The sequence below is a fragment of the Dendropsophus ebraccatus genome, chromosome 7, assembly GCF_027789765.1.
Source record: "Dendropsophus ebraccatus isolate aDenEbr1 chromosome 7, aDenEbr1.pat, whole genome shotgun sequence".
NCBI classification, from domain to species: Eukaryota; Metazoa; Chordata; class Amphibia; order Anura; family Hylidae; genus Dendropsophus; species Dendropsophus ebraccatus.
In genome coordinates, this window is record NC_091460.1 from 130,891,525 (window position 1) to 130,909,300 (window position 17,776).

The following is a 17,776-nucleotide window of genomic DNA, read 5'->3' on the forward strand; positions in this document are numbered from 1 at the left end:
CCCTCTTATAATGGGAGTCTATGGCAGGCGCACGCTGCTGTTCTCACAGAGCAACAGCACGCGCCTCCCGTAGATTCCCATTATGAGAGGGAGGCTAACGGCATTCGGAACTCCGCTAGTTTTGCTAAGTGTGAATGTAGCCTAACACTGACTATGTCAGCTGTCAGGTTCTCCTTAATTTTGATGTTTGAAATTCAAATTGATCTTGGGGATGATGAAGAATTAAAATAAAGTATATTGGAATGCTACAAACCCAATATACATTATGTAAAATCCTTCAATAATACAGTAACTTCTAGACAGGTAAAAAAGAAAAGAAAAATTATCATTTTACATTGATTATCTATGCGATCAATCCCTATTTGGTATATAATACCTTGTAATTTGTCTAAATCAATTTGTTCTCCATTAGCCCGTTGCTCATTGATTTTGTTTCCATTTACCATATGTCTGTCAGTAGAGAATGGCTTTGTTCTGACAGTCCTTTTAGTAGGGTATTTTCTCATTTGAAGGATCTTACAGGAACCAGAATTCTTTTTATAAACCTCAGCAGAGTATGCTTTTCCCTATTTCTCTATCAGTAGTGAACAGCGGCCTCACAGTGACAGGCGGTGCCTGCAGACTTCCTACTCTCTATTCTATGCACACTGGTAATAGTTGCTGGAATATGAGTCATGTTGAGAGCAAATTTATCATCCAGCAAGCTCATTTGGCAAGCGGAGTGAGATGGTTTTCCCTTCTCACTCTGTCTGAACGTGCGTAGAATAAACCCATACCAGACATACCATCCTCTGTACAGCCGTACCAGACCATAACTGTAACTTTTTTCCTCTTTGTCAGCAATGGGGAACCTTCGGCCCTCCAGCTGTTGCAAAACTACAATTCCCATCATGCCTGGACAGCCAAAGCTTCGCTTTGGCTGTCCAGGCATGATGGGAATTGTAATTTTGCATTAACTGGAGGGCCAAGGTTCCCCATCCCCACTCTGTTAAGTTCAGTACTTTACTGTCATATTTAAATGCCCTTTCCAGGTTTTGCAGGAACACCAGGGTATCTGTCCCCAGAAGTGTTACGGAAGGACCCTTATGGAAAGCCAGTGGATATGTGGGCATGTGGTGAGTATATAACATTATATGGGGGGAGATTTATCAAACATGCTGTAAAGTGAAACTGGCTCAGTTGCCCCTAGCAACCAATCAGATTCCACCTTTCATTAGTCACAGACTCTTTGGAAAATGAAAGGTGGAATCTGATTGGTTGCTAGGGGCAACTGAGCCAGTTTCACTTTACACCATGTTTGATAAATCTCCTCCTATATGTTCTGCTATTAAAGGGGTTGTCCAGCAGAAAACTTTTTCTTTCAAATCAACTGATATTAGAAAAATATATAAATTTGTAATTTACTTCTATTAAAAAATCTCAAGTCTTCCCATACTTATTAGCTGCTGTATGTCATGCAGGAAATGTTGTTTTATTTTCAGTCTGACACAGTGCTCTCTGCTGACATCTCTGGCTGAGACAGGAACTGTCCAGAGCAAGAGAGGTTTTCTATGGGGATTCATAGAAAACCGAGAAAAAGTTCCTGTCTCAGCCAGAGATGGCAGCAGAGAGCAGTGTGTCAGACTGAAAATAAAAAAAAATAACATTCCCTGCAGGACATACAGCAGCTAATAAGTCTGGGAAGACTTGAGATTTTTTAGTAGAAGTAATTTACAAATCTATATAACTTTCTGATATCAGTTGATTTAAAAGAAAACGTATTTCGCTGAACAACCCCTTTACGGCATAAATATCAGGACACGTGACCGGGTGTGCACCAGTTGTCATTTACTATGCAGGGTACACTGCATTTATCAGTAAGGTGAGTGCTGTATATATATATATATATATTAGTGTAGCTATTTCGTCTGCATGTAATGATTACTATATGGTACCTGCCCCCTTAGTCTTAATAATTATTCTGAGAACAGTGCAGGGCATAAGGGCAGTGCTCCTTTTCTGCTCCTCTGAGTTTTGCTTTTATTAAATCTTCACCACAAACAAAGGCAAAAGATTTGTTTAGGAGCAGATACATTTGTGTCTGTTCACACTTACCCCGGAGTAATCTTGTGGTTTCCCTGTCTTCAGGTGTGATCCTATACATCCTACTGGTGGGTTATCCTCCATTCTGGGACGAGGACCAGCACAGACTGTATCAGCAGATAAAGGCTGGTGCTTATGATGTAAGCATATGTAAGGCAGGGGGTTGTAGCAGGATATTGATTCAATAATTCTGTGGCATTTAACTTTTTTTTTTTTTTGTAAATCTTAGTTTCCATCTCCAGAGTGGGATACAGTGACCCCGGAAGCCAAAGATCTGATAAATAAAATGCTTACAATCAATCCAGCCAAAAGAATCACTGCATCAGAAGCCCTCAAGCATCCATGGATCTGTGTAAGTCACCTATGCACAAGCAGACCTGCGGAAAACACTGCGGCTAGGTTGACACTACTCTTTCCGTACGTTTAATTTTAAGGGACAGAATAAACGCGGTTAACCACGTTTTTGTGAACGTAAAAAAAATAATGGATTCCTTTCCATCCATCTATTTTATTTTATTTTTTTTTAAATATGGGTGTGTGTTTGAAGTCTCCCCCTTTGTGGAAATAAGTACCCCGCCAATGTATTGTGACGTTATAAACACAGTGCTACCTTACTATAATGTCTCTGATTCCATACATTCTAAACAATCATACTATATTATTTCTTTTCTATTACAGCAACGCTCCACTGTTGCTTCTATGATGCACAGACAAGAAACTGTAGACTGTTTGAAGAAGTTTAACGCGAGGAGGAAGCTAAAGGTAAGTCTAAAGGGGTCCTATTACATGGCCCGATCTGGAGGGGCAAGCAAGCGCTGACTTTTCAGGTCCTTACCCGTTCCCCACTCGCTGCCGGCGCTATTAGACACACCAACAGCAAGCAGGGGGTATGGGGAGCTGCGGGTGGGCCTCCCTGGACGATCTAAAGAAGATAGGAGATAGTGGGGTCTGCTTCCACTGCTCCTATTCCACGAAGCCACAGCCAGCAGACTGTCGCTATGGGCATTGGGATTTTGGTTCCTGCTGTAAACCAGCGATCAGCAGACATCATGCATGTCAACTCGTCGTAGTTTTACAACATTGAGCTATTACATGAATCGATTATCAGCCAGTAATAGGCCATGTACAGTCGATAATCACTTTGTGTAATAGTATCCTAAGGGGGGGATTTATCAAACATGGTGTAAAGTGAAACTGGCTCAGTTGCCCCTAGCAACCAATCAGATTCCACCTTTTATTTTCCATAGAGTCTGTGAGGAATGAAAGGTGGAATCTGATTGGTTGCTAGGGGCAACTGAGCCAGTTTCACTTTACACCATGTTTGATAAATCTCCCCCTAAGTGTCAACCAGGATTAGGAAAGAGATCATTGCTGGATAATATAATAGAATAGCAAAAGCAAAATGACCAGTTCTTTACATTGAAACCAAGTGCATACCAGTAACTAATAACTAAGTGTAAGTGTGAATTTCTTTAGTTACAGTATATATTGGTAGTAATGTGTTAAATAGATAATCTTATTAATCTTAATTACGGTTGTTTAGTGATCAATCAGTGATCAAAATCGACCACTTCCATTGATCAATTCACGGCCTGATTTATAACCATTGACCCCTATGTGTTTTATTTTGTTAATGTAATCCACATGAAGCAACAGACACCGGCAATACCTTAAAAATGCATTGACGGCATAGGGTTATATGTAGACAGTGAGTCTTAAGTGCACGGTATATAAAGTCACTGGTTGGTGCTCACTTTCCAGAAAAGTACGTATATGCAGTGTAATCAAAAATGAAAAAAGTAGGAGAGCTTCAGTTCAGCTTCAGCTTTCAGTGCTTAGTTAAAAAACATACACAGGACATTTGGGAGCTGATATGCAAGACGCCAGCACTTGGGTGAACTGAGGTAACAGCTGTATTGCGCGCATGCACGCTTCTTCAGACCTCTCGGTCTGAAGAAGTGTGCATGCACGCAAATCAGCCCTTACCTCAGTTCACCTAAGTGCTGGCGTCTTGAGTATCAGCCCCCAATGTCCTGTGTATGTTTTTTAATTAAGCACTGAAATAAAGAAGATCACAACTAATGGTGACTGCCCTCTCCTACTTTCTTCATTTTTGATTATTTTGTTAATGTAGATACAATTGTATAAAGCCTTGTCTTCATTGAGTCTAGGCCTATGGTTGAGTTTTCCTTCTCTCTTTTAAAGGGCGCCATACTGACCACTATGCTTGCTACCAGAAACTTTTCAGGTATGTTTGTTAGAGATTAACATTCTCTTTATTGTTTTGTATAGTTAAAAAAAAAAAATGAAGACTAATTTTTTTTTATCAATATGTGAAAAGCTAAACAGAAAATTGTATATTTAGTATATAAAATTTGTATTTGTTTAATGCATTTGAATTCATTTAATTTCTAATTTACTTACATGTCAAAGGATTTGTCCATAGTGGATAACTCCTTTTTTGTATGACCTGCTTGAGTATCTGGATGTCATAGATGGTGTCCTTTGCAAAGGATACTTGTTTTATGGGATCATTGGGTCCTTTTGCTCCATCAAAAATCATTGGCTGCTGGTCTCGCATATCCCTGTAGAACTGATATGCTACAGAAGGCCGGTGTCCCGCCTCAGTCACTGATTGGCTGGGTGGGCAGTCACTTAGCCGAGTTCGTAACGTTGCAGCTAGTTTTTACACTTCGCGGGACTTCTCCTTTAATCTTAAGAACGCTGATTCCAGCAGGACTGGCTGACTCTATTGTGTATGGGGGTCTCCTCACCCTCCCCTGACAGATGATGCTGGGAGATTTGATTTCAGCTGCCTGACACCTGTTTTCTGGGAGATGAGCTGCCACCAGAGCTGTCTGGCAGCAATTTACCACCTTTTTTCCTTATTCAGAACACAAAAGTTTGTCCGAATATTTATGTGCATGGGATGAACTTAGAAGATTGTTGTCTGTAAATTTATATATACGGTATAATCACTTTCGCATGTATTTTTACATAGCGCTCTCTCACCATCCATTTCCTTGCATTTATTTATTCAGCTACAGCTTAGTTGGAGCCATATATTATAACAGCTGTCAAGTGACTCCAGTCTGTCCCACAGTCCAGAGCTTGATTTTATCTGTAAACACAGGCTCAGTCTCCCCCATCAACATCTACCAGACTAGTTCCCACAAACCTCTGCCCTTCTTGTCCCTTGGTGTTTCCTGCTGCTGAAGATCCTGCCTAAGTACGATAAGTGAAGGGGCCAAGAGTAGAGGGATACAGTGTGCAAGTCCAATAAGTAGTTGCAGAGTTATGAAACGCCCATGACTCTCATGTATATCCCTCTGCAGTGGGGAAATAACAATTTTCTAAAACTCTTCTGACTTTCACTGCACTTTTCTGACCTGGCGTGTACAGTGTGATATACAGCTTCAAATTTCTTCTCTAACCCTACTTTAAGGGGTCATCCGGCGCTAGCACATTGTTTACATTTTGCTTCCTTATAAATAAAAAAAAAACCTTCTTCCTAGGATACACAGTATCAGTATGAACATAATATAACTTCTTTATTTGTTGACCCATAAAAACACAAACATGCTTTGGGGTACCCAGGACTGGTTGCTAACGCATTTTAGGTATCACCCCCTTAATCATGACTGGTACTAACAGCAGAAAACTCTATATTTAAACTCTAGTCTCCTCCCATCTTTAGATGACATCACAGTAATCAACAAAATCTGTAGTATCTAAAAACAATGCATATAGTATTCCATATTGTACTACATTACATGGAGTAGAGCAAAAACATGTCAAACGTGCATTGTAATATTGTAATCCGTTAGTAATGACTGAGGAGTTTTGTATGTCCTTTGAATCCGTTACTTACATTGATCCGATTGTGCGAGGCTGAGGACATTCTCACAGTGAGCTGGCTACCAGTCTTCTGTCGTTATATAAGAATGCTTAAGAAACTTACCTCTCCGCGCTCCCCCGGTGTCCTGATGCAGTGTCTCCAGTGCCCCCAACTGTCTGTAGCAACTGTTACTCCTCAGTCGAGCTGGTCTCAAGAGTGACGGCATGCTCAGCCAATCACTGACTGAGACAGGGCTGCGTCGTGGCCCGCCGTGGCTTAGCAGCCTGTCAATCCTGAGACGAGCTTGTCTCAGAAGTAACGACGGCTACAGGCAGCAGGGGAACGCTGAGAGGTAAGCATATAATGTTTGTTTTCTTGTATGGCAGCAAGATGTAAACAATGTGCTAGAACGCCATGCGTGGTCGGCACCCAACAATTATAGGTTCAAACCTATATCAACGATCAGCCAATGATCGTTGTATTTATTACATGGAGCGATAATCGGCCGATTATTGTTCCGTATAATAGTACCCTAAGGGAATGGCACTGCTGATACACAGAGGCAGCAGAGAAAGCCTGTGTGAGTCAAATGAGTTTTTTATAGCGATCTTCTCATCCTAGACTTCATGCTGCTCTCTCCTGATCATAATTTACAGGTTTGCCTTTATTAGCTCGGAAATACAAGAGTCAGAGAGGAGCAGTGTGCAGAGATTTTTTTTTTTTTAAACATTAAGTTTTATAACTTATGGGTTTTTTTTACATGGGGTAAAAGTCCTACTTTTTTTTACGGACTAGGTTAATAGAAGTTATAGTCACGTAGAAAGTTCTTTTAGATTCTTTACTTATTCTACCACTAATAGAGCTGTAAACCTTTACTCTCATTTAATAAAAAGTCACAGATTTATCAAAAGTTTTCATAATTTAGCATTGATATGTAGATATAGCTGGGAGAAGCACTAAGCAGCATGCTTCACTCCTCAATTGTCGCCCATTCCAAATCCTTGCAGAAGATGGGCTCCATTAAAAGTCCATGGAGCCGGTGTTCTGCCACATGATGCGGCAAACCAGGGCGAGAATCACACTCCTGCACGTTTTATCCCTCCTTTATCTACATATTGGTCTTTGTGACACTCATTAAAAACAATAGACTATTTCTGTGTGCAAAGCAACTTTTTTACGTTAAAGCGAATATACCATCAGGTACATTCGATTTAAGTGCCAGCATATCAATAGAACGGCCCGTCACAGTCCTTCTTTTTTTTTTTTTCTTAACCGCAGCCCACTTTCCGCCTACACCGCTGGTGTATTACCGGGCACCATTCGAGGGAACCGGGCAGCGGTTCAAAAAAGGACTGCGGCATCGGCGATGTTCTATTAATATGCTACACTTAAAGTGAATGTACCTGATGGTACATTCGCTTTAATTTCTACATTTTCTGCTGGTTCAATTAACTAGGGCGTGTAAAATCAATTTTGCAAATAAATCAGTCACCCTTTAGAGAATCTCCCTCTGTAGGTTTCATCCAATTCCATGCAACTGTTATGGCTTTTACTAATCTGGTAGGATGTAAAGCCATGTTTCATCCGGTCTGATATAGTTACATTGATTAGATGCATTTTTAGTTATAGAACGTGTTCAAGTTGAAAATACTTAATAGAGAGTATCACGCATGTAAATTTTCCAATCAGTAGAAATTACAAAGATTATTATTGAGGGTGAGATTGGAGCTTGGTAAAACAAGCATCATTCAAATGAGAACACTTAATGTACGGATTTAAAATTTCCAATTTCCGTTAAATGCTCTCACCCATTTATTGTCCTGAGTGTCCCTTTAAATAATTCAGAGATCTTCATGTAATGTGATATTTCTGCCAAACCACAGGGATCTTCTCCCCCCCCCCCCCTCCCCCTTCTCTCCTTCATTAGGCGCGGTATAATAACATATTATATTTTATACTAATAATATGGTTTCTTGATCATTGAGGACAATAAGGTTCTAGTTTAGTGAGACTTCACTCTCTATTAAATATGATCCATGTGTTTGGAGTGCATGACATTTACATTAGCTGCTCATACAACTGTGGTTATAATTGTGTTTTTTTTGTTTTTTTTTTTAATTTGTCTTTTTCTAATTTTCCTGTTTATGTGGATTGTGTTTCATGTGAGGTAAGATTCAAAGTAAATGAAGATTCCTGTCACCTATCTCCATTTTAATCTGGGGCTGATTCTACAAATCTGTCCTTAATAACTGCTTAGCTCTTCTTCGCTGCAATACTAATATATCTAAAAAAAATTTTTATTATGTCTTTAATTAATGTTCTATACTCCCGTCATCTGGTCTGTTCGGTGTCTGCAACCTGATTAATAGTGTGCCAGGAATGGGGGAGGAAGATCATTTACAGCAAATCTGTCTTCAGATTATGAAAACTTCTCTTCAATAGATACTAGGGACTTTATTAAAGAAGTCGTCCGGGGGGGGTGGATGGGGGGGGATCACTACGGGCAGGGGGTGGGTGGGGGGGAAATAGAAAAAGGCAATATGCTTACTAGTCCCTGAGGCCGCACTGCGCCGCATCTTGAAGCTCCTGGACCCCGACGGTTGTCTTCTTTTCCCCGTTTCTGGGTACGCCACAACCTGGGATCCGCGTTATAGACTGGTGGGATATAGCCTGCTTAGTCAATCAGTGACTGCAGCGGTGTCTCACCCCAGTCACTGACTGGCTGAGCAGGGCATCCACCAGCCGGGTCATGACGTAGCTGGTGGAAGCTCAGAAGACAGCCGGCAGGGTCCAGGAGTGGGACGCGGCGCTGTGCTGGCTCGGGGACCAGTAAGGATATTGCCTTTTTTAATTTCCCCCCTGCCCGTAATGAGTTTTTAATTCCCGGATGGACGTCGTCTTTAACAGAAGGTTTTAACAAGAGTAGTCTTCATTTTCATTAGTTTATAGTTTAGTCTTGCAGGCAACCACATAGAATCTCTGACGATGCTTTTTTTGTTCAGTCCCACTAGATAGCTATATTGTAGATGGCCTATCTACAGGGTAGGCCATTAGTAGCTGATGGGGGTACGGACACATGGGGGAGATTTATCATTATGCGTATGCCCCTTTTCTTTGGTGTACACCAGCCTTATCTCACACTCGCCTGGGGGGCAGGGAGAGGCGTTCGTGACAAGGCGGAACAGAGGGGTGGCCTCCTCCCATGCCTGATTTATTAAAGAGTCACTGTCGTATTTTTTTTTTTTTGCAGAAATCAATAGTCCAGGCGATTTGAAGAAACTTTGTAATTGGGTTTATTAGCCAAATCTGCCATTATCTGCATGTAAAAAGCCTTTTCCCAGGTCCCCCCCTCCTTCCTCTTTTTCATCCACTCTGAAAAATCTGAAAATTGTGACTTGTTGCAGGAGACGTACCCTGTCTGTTCTAGGGAGAGGGGAGGGGGGAGGAGGAAGGAGGGAGTTAGCCGGCAGCAGAAAGCAGATAACAGAGGATTACAGGCACGGAGCTGGGTGACAGCTGTAATCTGAGCTCAGACAGGTCACTGGTGATGGTCAGAACAGATAACGGGTGAGGGATTTGTAGATTAACTCTTTGTTGTCCTGTTTTGGTCTTTTCTTTAGCTCTCTCCATAGGAGAACAATGGAGACAGGGGGGAGAGCTTCAAACTGCTTTTTCATGATAAAAATGCATTTTTCGGATAATAAACCCAATTACAAAGTTTCTTAAAATCGCCTGGACTATTGATTTCTGCAAAAAAAAATTTCACGACAGTGACACTTTAAGGTTGACATAAACCAGGCAAAAATCTAAACCGGCTTCAGAGCAGGTGCAAATTTTCGTGCAATGCCTGCAGCGGGTGCAGGGCCAGCCGGCTGTTCCAAGAGACGTGCGCCTCTTAGTAAATCCAGTCAGGAAAAAGGGGGCAGGGCTTTATTTAAGACATTTATTTAAGGCATACTCGTACACCAGTGTTAATAAATATCCCCCATAATGTCTGAAAAAGACTGTTTTAAAGGACGTATATGCAAATACTGCGATTTCTAAATAGACAAGCTCTTTTTGCACCAGAGCTCCTGATCCAGGCATTGAGTCCCTGTGCTACCCATCCACATCAGCTCAAAACCTTCGACTTCATAAGCAGCAGGCCAGGCAATGCATCCATATTAAATTGGTGAAAATGGATGGAGTAAATGCTTTTTAGGTCACTTCTCATTTCCTCAGCCCTAATACATTATAAATAGGGCACAGATTTATCCTTGACGGCGTGAGTTTGATTCCTCCTTTGAACAGTGCTTCGCCATATTCTGCTTTACCTGCTTTATCTGATTCAGACCGCTCTACCTGCTAGCTTTCCAAGGCTCTGCTAAATGAATCTTTTGTTCACTCTGGGGTTTTTATTATGATTAAATACACTTACGGAAGAATTGTTTAGATACTTTGCTGAATAATTCATCACTTCTCTGGTAAGTTGAAGAATATATTGCCTAAATGGCCGTATTTATCAAATGCCATGTGTTCATGTGACTTTTTCGGTGACATTTAGCATATACTAATATTGCAATTTTATAAAACCCCAAATTAGCTTAGGTGGAACACTACCTTTAGCCTAAATACCTGGGTGGATTTGTCCACGTTTTTTTCCCGTGTTATAGGGGCCACTGTTGTTACAAAAATCTTTTGACATGTCATAGAGGCATCAGAAAAAAATGATAAATTTGCAGCACCTCCATGCCTCTGTTTACACTGCATGTTGCATGCTGCATGGGGCTTAAGTACAGACAAAAAAAAAACAGAAAGTGCAACAGCAACCAACAGGAGCAAGTGCTTACTGTACATACTTCCCCCGGCATACACACAATAAAAACATGCTCTATAGATATTTTTTAAAAATGAGGATCTTAGCAAATTATTTGATCAGTGTTGCCACGTTAAGGTGTCCTCAGAGACATGGTTCCTACTCTAGCATATTCACACTAGCAATGGCCTCTCCTGGGCTGACATTAAAGGGGTTATCCAGCGCTACAAAAACATGGACACTTTTGCCCCACTCTCGTCTCCAGGTCAGGTGTGGTTTGCAATTAAGCTCCATTTACTTTAATGGAACCGAGTTTCAAACCCCACCCAATCTTGAGACAAGAGTGGTGCAAAAGTGGTCATGTTTTTGTAGCACTGGATAACCCCTTTGAGCCTACAACTGGGCAGATAGGATCCAAATTTTTTTATAGCACCCTTGGGATATGGGTGGAGTGCAAGCCAACAGGAGTTAGCCCCCCCCCCCACACACACACATTCAACAGAAAAAAAGGAAAAAATGGCAGCACCTCTATGCCTCTGTTCACACTGCAGGTTGCACTCTGCATGTGGCTTAGGTACAGACAAAAAACAACCTACAGCTGCAAGTGGTACTGTACATACTCCCGCCGGTGTATGCACGATAAAAACCTGCTCTATAAATATCTACAGAGTTTTTATTGCATGTACATTCGGGGGAGTATATACAGTAAGCACTTGCACCTGACGGTTGCTGTTGCACTTTCAGTTTTTTTGTATGTCATAGAGGCATGTCATAGAGGCGAGTTCAGACCTGTACCAATTGGAAGAATGAGCGAGGAGAGGACCATGCTGCAGCATATCCTTTCCCCGTTATGAGTTAGAAAAAAAGAGTCGGGCTCCATCAAAAGTCTGACTCTCTTTTTTTTCTGACTCAGAGCAGAGAGTGGACGTGCTGCAGTGCGTCTCCTCCCCGCACGTTCTTCTGATCGATACGGATCAGAACACTCAGACCCAGACCGATCAAAACTTTTTACATGTCAATTTTTTTTAATAACAACAGTGACACTTTATGAGAGTTGTGCACGTGCTCTCAGATTATTTGTGCCATATTTATCAAATAGCTGACATACTACAAGATTACACATAAGGGAGATCCCCAATGGATTGTCTGTGTAAACACCTGAGATTTGATCACTCCTGACATACGAAGCCTGGGGTTCATGGCTGACTGAGATCATCATGTCTGGTGCCATTACACCAAGTAGGATATATTAGGTATACTTTATAATAAAAACAAAATAAGTAACAATCTGAACAAAGTTAAACTTTTTAAAGTCAGATTTTTTTCTTCAATAAAAATTATGTGAAGATATATGCATATCAGAGTGCACCTTTAAAAATAGTACCTTTTACCTAAAACATAAGTCTACATAGTCTGAAAAAATATGAGAAACTATGGACACGTCTACTAACATGCACAGGCCTGTATCATTAGTGGGATTTTTTTCTTAAATTGAGTCCCCATACGTTTTTTTTTCCCCGTGAACCTGTCATTGATGAATAGCCATTATAGTAAATATGTAAAATGTTTTCATCTGATCAAATCTACCGTAGTTTAATGTTGTGAAATTTTCCGGTCTATCTTGTTGATCATGAGTTTGGGTTTCCACTAATCTACTCTCTTAAGTAACAGACTTTTTTTTCCCAACCACACTATGGTACTTTCTACTATAACCCTATACTCCAATGATTTAGATGTAAACATATGCAATACTCTGTTCACATAACGTTAAGAGCCTAATGTTCACAGGATCTCCCGATGTATACCTCCAATCAAAGGCTTCAGCATTTAGGCCAGGGATGGGGAATCTTCGGCTCTCCAGCTGTTGCAAAACTACAACAGCTTTAGCTTTGGCTGTCCAGGCATGATGGGAAATGTAGTTTTGCAACAGCTCAAGGGCCGAAGGTTCCCCATCCCTGATTTAGGCAATGTAATGTAAGACAACAGTAGTAGGCTATGTGATGTATACCAAAATGACACAGTGGATGGAAAGCCTATGGAATATACATGTGGAATATAGGCCAGAAGCTTCTCCAGCACTGTAATATGGCCAGAACGAGATGTGAACAGGAGTCAATGTGTAGAGTTGATACAATGTAAGAATTCTTCTTAATATGAGATTATTATCCATTTGCAGCAGCAAGAAGTTTGTTGAAGAAACCCGATGGAGTTAAGGTAAGTTACAAATATGAAAATACTGTTCTTAATATTTACAGGATTTCTTTCAGCAGTACACATGTGATTCTACCAACCTGATGAGAGCTTGTCTACGTGTATACTACGGTATATTTGTTTGCTATGAGATTTCACCGATCCCTTGGTTTTATTTATTTTCCAAACGGATACAGCATTTGTCCAAGCACCCGTTGATGAACTGCAAGTCCCAGCCTGGCTTGAAGAAACTCTACTGATAAAAGCCTTATAGATTATAGTAAGGGCAGTTTTTTATCAGCACCGTATCACCATGGTTTATATGGAGGACAACATCGGGAAGCTCCGCTTTGGGAATTTTTCTGAAAATCTCTCCTCTGAGCTATTCTATCCTCTGAGCTGTATGTGACTGTTGTAGAGACGCTTACAATGACAACTAGTATGAAGATTTTTGCAGCCATTGAACAGTAGGTGCCTGCTGATGCCAGGCCTCTAGGGCAATATGCCGCTGTATAACACACTGCAGAGGAATGATTATCTTGAGTAACTTGTTGAAATGCTCCATTTTTTTCCTCTCAAATAATTTCAACAACTACACAGTTATAAGCGCCAGCTACAATCTATGTACAAATGACAGAAACATTGATGCTTCATGAGGTTTTTGTTTTTGTTTGTTTTTTTGCTTGCAGTAAAATGGTTAACTTATTGCTATAAAAATGGGAACCTATAAGAACAGAACAACTGGACCATCTGACTAGTGACTAGTATTAATTTCACAGATCCCCTTGAATTTAAAAGGAATCTTCAGATGCCTCACATGGGGCAACAAATCAAAGCACAAAGTAGGGGGTTAAAGGCTCCTTTACAATTTTTTTTTTGCTTACCTAAAGTGTCACTGTAATTTAAATGTAATTTTTCAAAAATTACTAAGTATCAATAGTACAAGCAATTTTAAGAAACTCTGTAATTTAAAGCAAAAGAGTTTCCTTCTGTACTCAAAAATCTGTTTTCCTACCTCCCCCCCCCCCCCCCCCCCCCCCCCCACTCACTTCAGGAGAAGCAGGATTTCTGTGTCCATTATGCTCTATGGAGGAGGGGGGGGTGAGTGAGCATAGAGAGGTGAAGAGGCAGCACTGTAGAAAACCTGCAATCTTCTCTTGCCAAGCTCCCAGATAAGCACTGACCTTTCTGACCTGTGAATGCAGCATTATATGTGCCCAGACAGTCGTCTCCAGCAGGGCTGTTTGTTTCCTCTTCCGGCTCACTCATCCCCTTCAGCCCCTCCCCTCTAAATAGGTTATAATGGACTCAGCAAACCCATCTTCACTTTGCTCCTCTGTAATGCAGACAACTTTGCCTGCCTGATAATGAACAGATAAGAAGTGTGTGTACTATTCCTTTCTGGGGAAAAAATTTAAATTACAGTTACACGTTAATAAGGATGTTTTTACACTTAGTAGAACTTACAGTTGGTACAGCCACAACAAGAAGCTAAGGCGAAATAAGGACCCTTGCACAAAGCCGTATTTTCTTGTTGCGGAAAGCATAGGACCTGTTGATTTCTATGGCCCTATGTACTTCCGTGTTTTTTATAGATTCATGTTGGTGGGATGACTGTTCCACAAAAAATAGAACCTCTAATTATTTTATCCGGATGACATGTGGATGCATTGCACATAGTGTGGACAACAGATCCATGGTTTGCGGTTCACAAACATAATATAGGAAAATTTTATTTTGTAAAATATGTTGTAATATTAATTAAAAAAATTACTGCTAAATTACCATCATGTATTGTTTACCACATTGTGATTTACATAAATGTAGTCAGCCCTTAAACGTGTTAAAAACAGAGCTATGATCTGTTGCTGGATGGAAAGTTCTCTTTCCTCCTTTTTTTTTTTTTGAATACATTCAGTTTTTCATTTGTATCCTCCCCAGCTGTTACATGGCCAGAAGCATGTTGTAAGTAACACTGCCTGTGTACTGAGTGTCAGTCACATAATAGATAAATTACTTAATGCCTACCACACTCTAGCCTACACTTAAAGTGTAAAAAAAAAAAAAAACTTTTGACATGTCTCTGACATGTCAAGTTTTTTTTATAACGACAGGTACCCCTTAAAGTACAAGAAATTTTTAAGCACCTCTATAATAATTTTTTTAAGCAAAGAGTTTCCTTCTGTACTCCAAAACACAGTTTTCCTACCAACTCCCCCTCACTTCAAAAGAAGCAGGATTTCTGTGTCCATTATGCTGTATGGAGAGGGGTGAGATGAGGGGGATGAGTGAGCACGGAGAGGAGAAAAGGCAGCACTGTACAAAACAACTCTCACCAAGATCCCAGATAAGCACTGACCACTGAATCCAGCGTTCTATGTGCCCAGACAGTCTCCAACAGCTGGGCCGCTTCTCTGCTCTCCCTGCTTACTCATCCCCTTGGCGCCTCCCCCCTCCATGGGTTTGTTTCTCACTTTGCTTCTCTGTATTGTAGACAACTTTGCCTGATAATGAAAAGATAAGAAGAGTGTGTGGGGAGGGAGGCTGGAAAACAGCTTTTCGAGTACAGAAAGAGTCTTTTTTTTGCCTAATAAAACCTATTACAGTGTTTCTTAAATCACTTGTACTATTGATTTCTGAAAAAATAATAATAGAGTTACACTGTAATAACTTATCCCCAGTCATTTCCTTATATCCTCACTCATTTATTGTTTTTATCCCCCTTTTTTCTGAGTGCTCAATCTAGAAAAGGAAGTCCACTTCATGTTCTCAGATGATGGTGAGGACATTCGCTAACTGCTTGCTCCTTATGCTGTACAGTAGAGCCGTTGTGCCTGAGCTGTATCTGTGGAATAAAACGCTTACACCAGCTGCATAGCTAATATTTGCCTATTCACAGTAATTTTACAAACCCTCCTTCCTCTTGCTTATTTCATTTTTTACATGTGATTTCTTCAGTATGGAAGCTTGTATGATATATGTAGATAAAAAGCTTTGTAATATTTGTAGCATTAATGAGATGATCGGAACACACTGTAAATATTCCTGTCTGTTAGGGGCCTATTACAGGGGCCAATGAAGGCCCGATCAATATTGTAAACAAACGCTGATCTCTTAGATCGGCACTTGTTTACTGAACCTATTAAACGGCCCGATTATCATTTACCAAGGGCTGCACAGAAATCGTTAGTGATGTCCGGGCAGTCCTTGCCCAAACAGTTAATACTTTACCTGTCCACGTTACTGATGTTCTCCTGCACTCTGTATGCGTCCCGGCACCGTGCATTGCGGCTTCAGATCAGCCAGCCCTTGCTAAATGATTATCAGGCTGTGTAAAATTTATTAACTGTTTGGGCAGTCGTCAGGTCTGGACTTAAAGAAACGATCAGCCGATGATCTTTTCATCGGCTGATCGTTGTCTCTATTACATGAAGAGATAATTGTCCCGATTCGTGCACCCCTCCCCCCCTTCCAATACCATATCCACCTTATGAAGATCACTCAATTCTGGGCAACTTATTCTTCCTCTTGAAGTCATCACAATGTCTATAGGGCACCATTTTGTTAGACTGTTCGGCTCTAGGATGAAGCAAAACACATGTGGTACCTACAGTAACTAAGGCGTAAGGCGGTGGCCTTAGTGGAAGTAGCCAGCCAGTACAGACATTACAAGGGGAAGGGGGGACTGGAGGAAGAGGCTCAGGCAAGTGGCAGCACCACTGTGTGCAATCAACAATATTTTGCAGCATGGCTTTATACAAGACTGTACATGGTTGGGTGCCAAGCAAGTGGGGGTAAGCTTTGGAAAAAAAAAAAAACTATATTGGTTGTGGACCAAATTATTTGAGGTCAGAACAGTACCACTGTCTTTCAATGCTTGCCACTGTTCACCCTGGCTAGTCTTGTCCTATAATTGATCTGTCACATTTTTTCCAGTAAAGACCACTATTCTAACCATCAAAGATGGCTACAAACCATAACTGACACAATACTAAACAGAGCCCAAAACAAGGTTGACATTGGCCAATCATTGTGATAATTTACTAGTTTCCAAGCGTTTGTTATAATTATTGGGCAGTCACACTAACCATTGGAGATACGGAGGACCTCCACGTAATTCAACAGTCACATTTACTAAAAGCAACGTACTTAGTAATATTGTTTTGTAGTGCACAAGTACATATACTATGTCATTTACAAATACACTGAATTTATTTGGTAACATTCATGCAGATTCTGTGTATTGTAACTCTCAAATGAGTAAGTTCTCACAGTTAGATTTGGGGAACTTGTGGCTTTTTTGACTATAAATAAACCAGTACTAAGTTACAATGTTATTTTTACGCACTTGAATGGATTTCTGAAGAACAGTTACTGTAATAGATAACATTCTTACTGGGGTTACTTATAGTTTTTCCTACAAGTCGTGACATTTTTGCTCCTTAATCTATATTTCTTGCAAGAACATTTGCCAGTAATATAATGAAATGAATCCACCACAAATATTATAGATAGATATAGATAGACACCACAGAGTGCTGCAATGTTGCTAACACAAATTAAAGAGATATTCCCATCTCAAATATATGACATAAAGGTCTGGTACATTTGTCTCTCACTTCTGTTAGTAATACTTGTCTCGCCAATGGAGAACCCCCTGTAACGTCCAGGTTACGTATACAGTGTAACGCGGTGTTAGCGGTCCTTCCTTGACAGGAACGTCTATGCTAGTTCTGTTAACTGCAGAAATCAGTCTGTTTTCCTGTTTTGAGACCCCTAACAACTAGGCGTGGTGTGGCTTGTTCTCATGATATGTGCATCCCCCCAGAGGTCAGGATGTTGTAATTTTTGAAGATAGATCTCTACCCACC

The 17,776-nt window shown here is 40.7% G+C and overlaps 1 protein-coding gene across 3 annotated transcripts in view; it reads left to right on the forward strand.

Annotated features, from left to right (window-relative positions):
* CAMK2D (calcium/calmodulin dependent protein kinase II delta) overlaps positions 1–17,776 on the forward strand; it is a 149,425-nt gene that overhangs the window by 101,608 nt on the left and 30,041 nt on the right. For 2 of the 3 annotated variants that reach the window (XM_069978456.1, XM_069978458.1), the window contains exons 8-13: positions 1,032–1,115; positions 2,128–2,222; positions 2,312–2,434; positions 2,761–2,844; positions 4,288–4,330; positions 12,895–12,929. In XM_069978456.1, the coding sequence (XP_069834557.1) occupies positions 1,032–1,115; positions 2,128–2,222; positions 2,312–2,434; positions 2,761–2,844; positions 4,288–4,330; positions 12,895–12,929 (464 nt within the window). Of the gene's footprint in view, positions 1–1,031; positions 1,116–2,127; positions 2,223–2,311; positions 2,435–2,760; positions 2,845–4,287; positions 4,331–12,894; positions 12,930–15,651; positions 15,685–17,776 lie in introns of all 3 variants that reach the window. The other variant, XM_069978457.1, reaches the window with a different exon arrangement.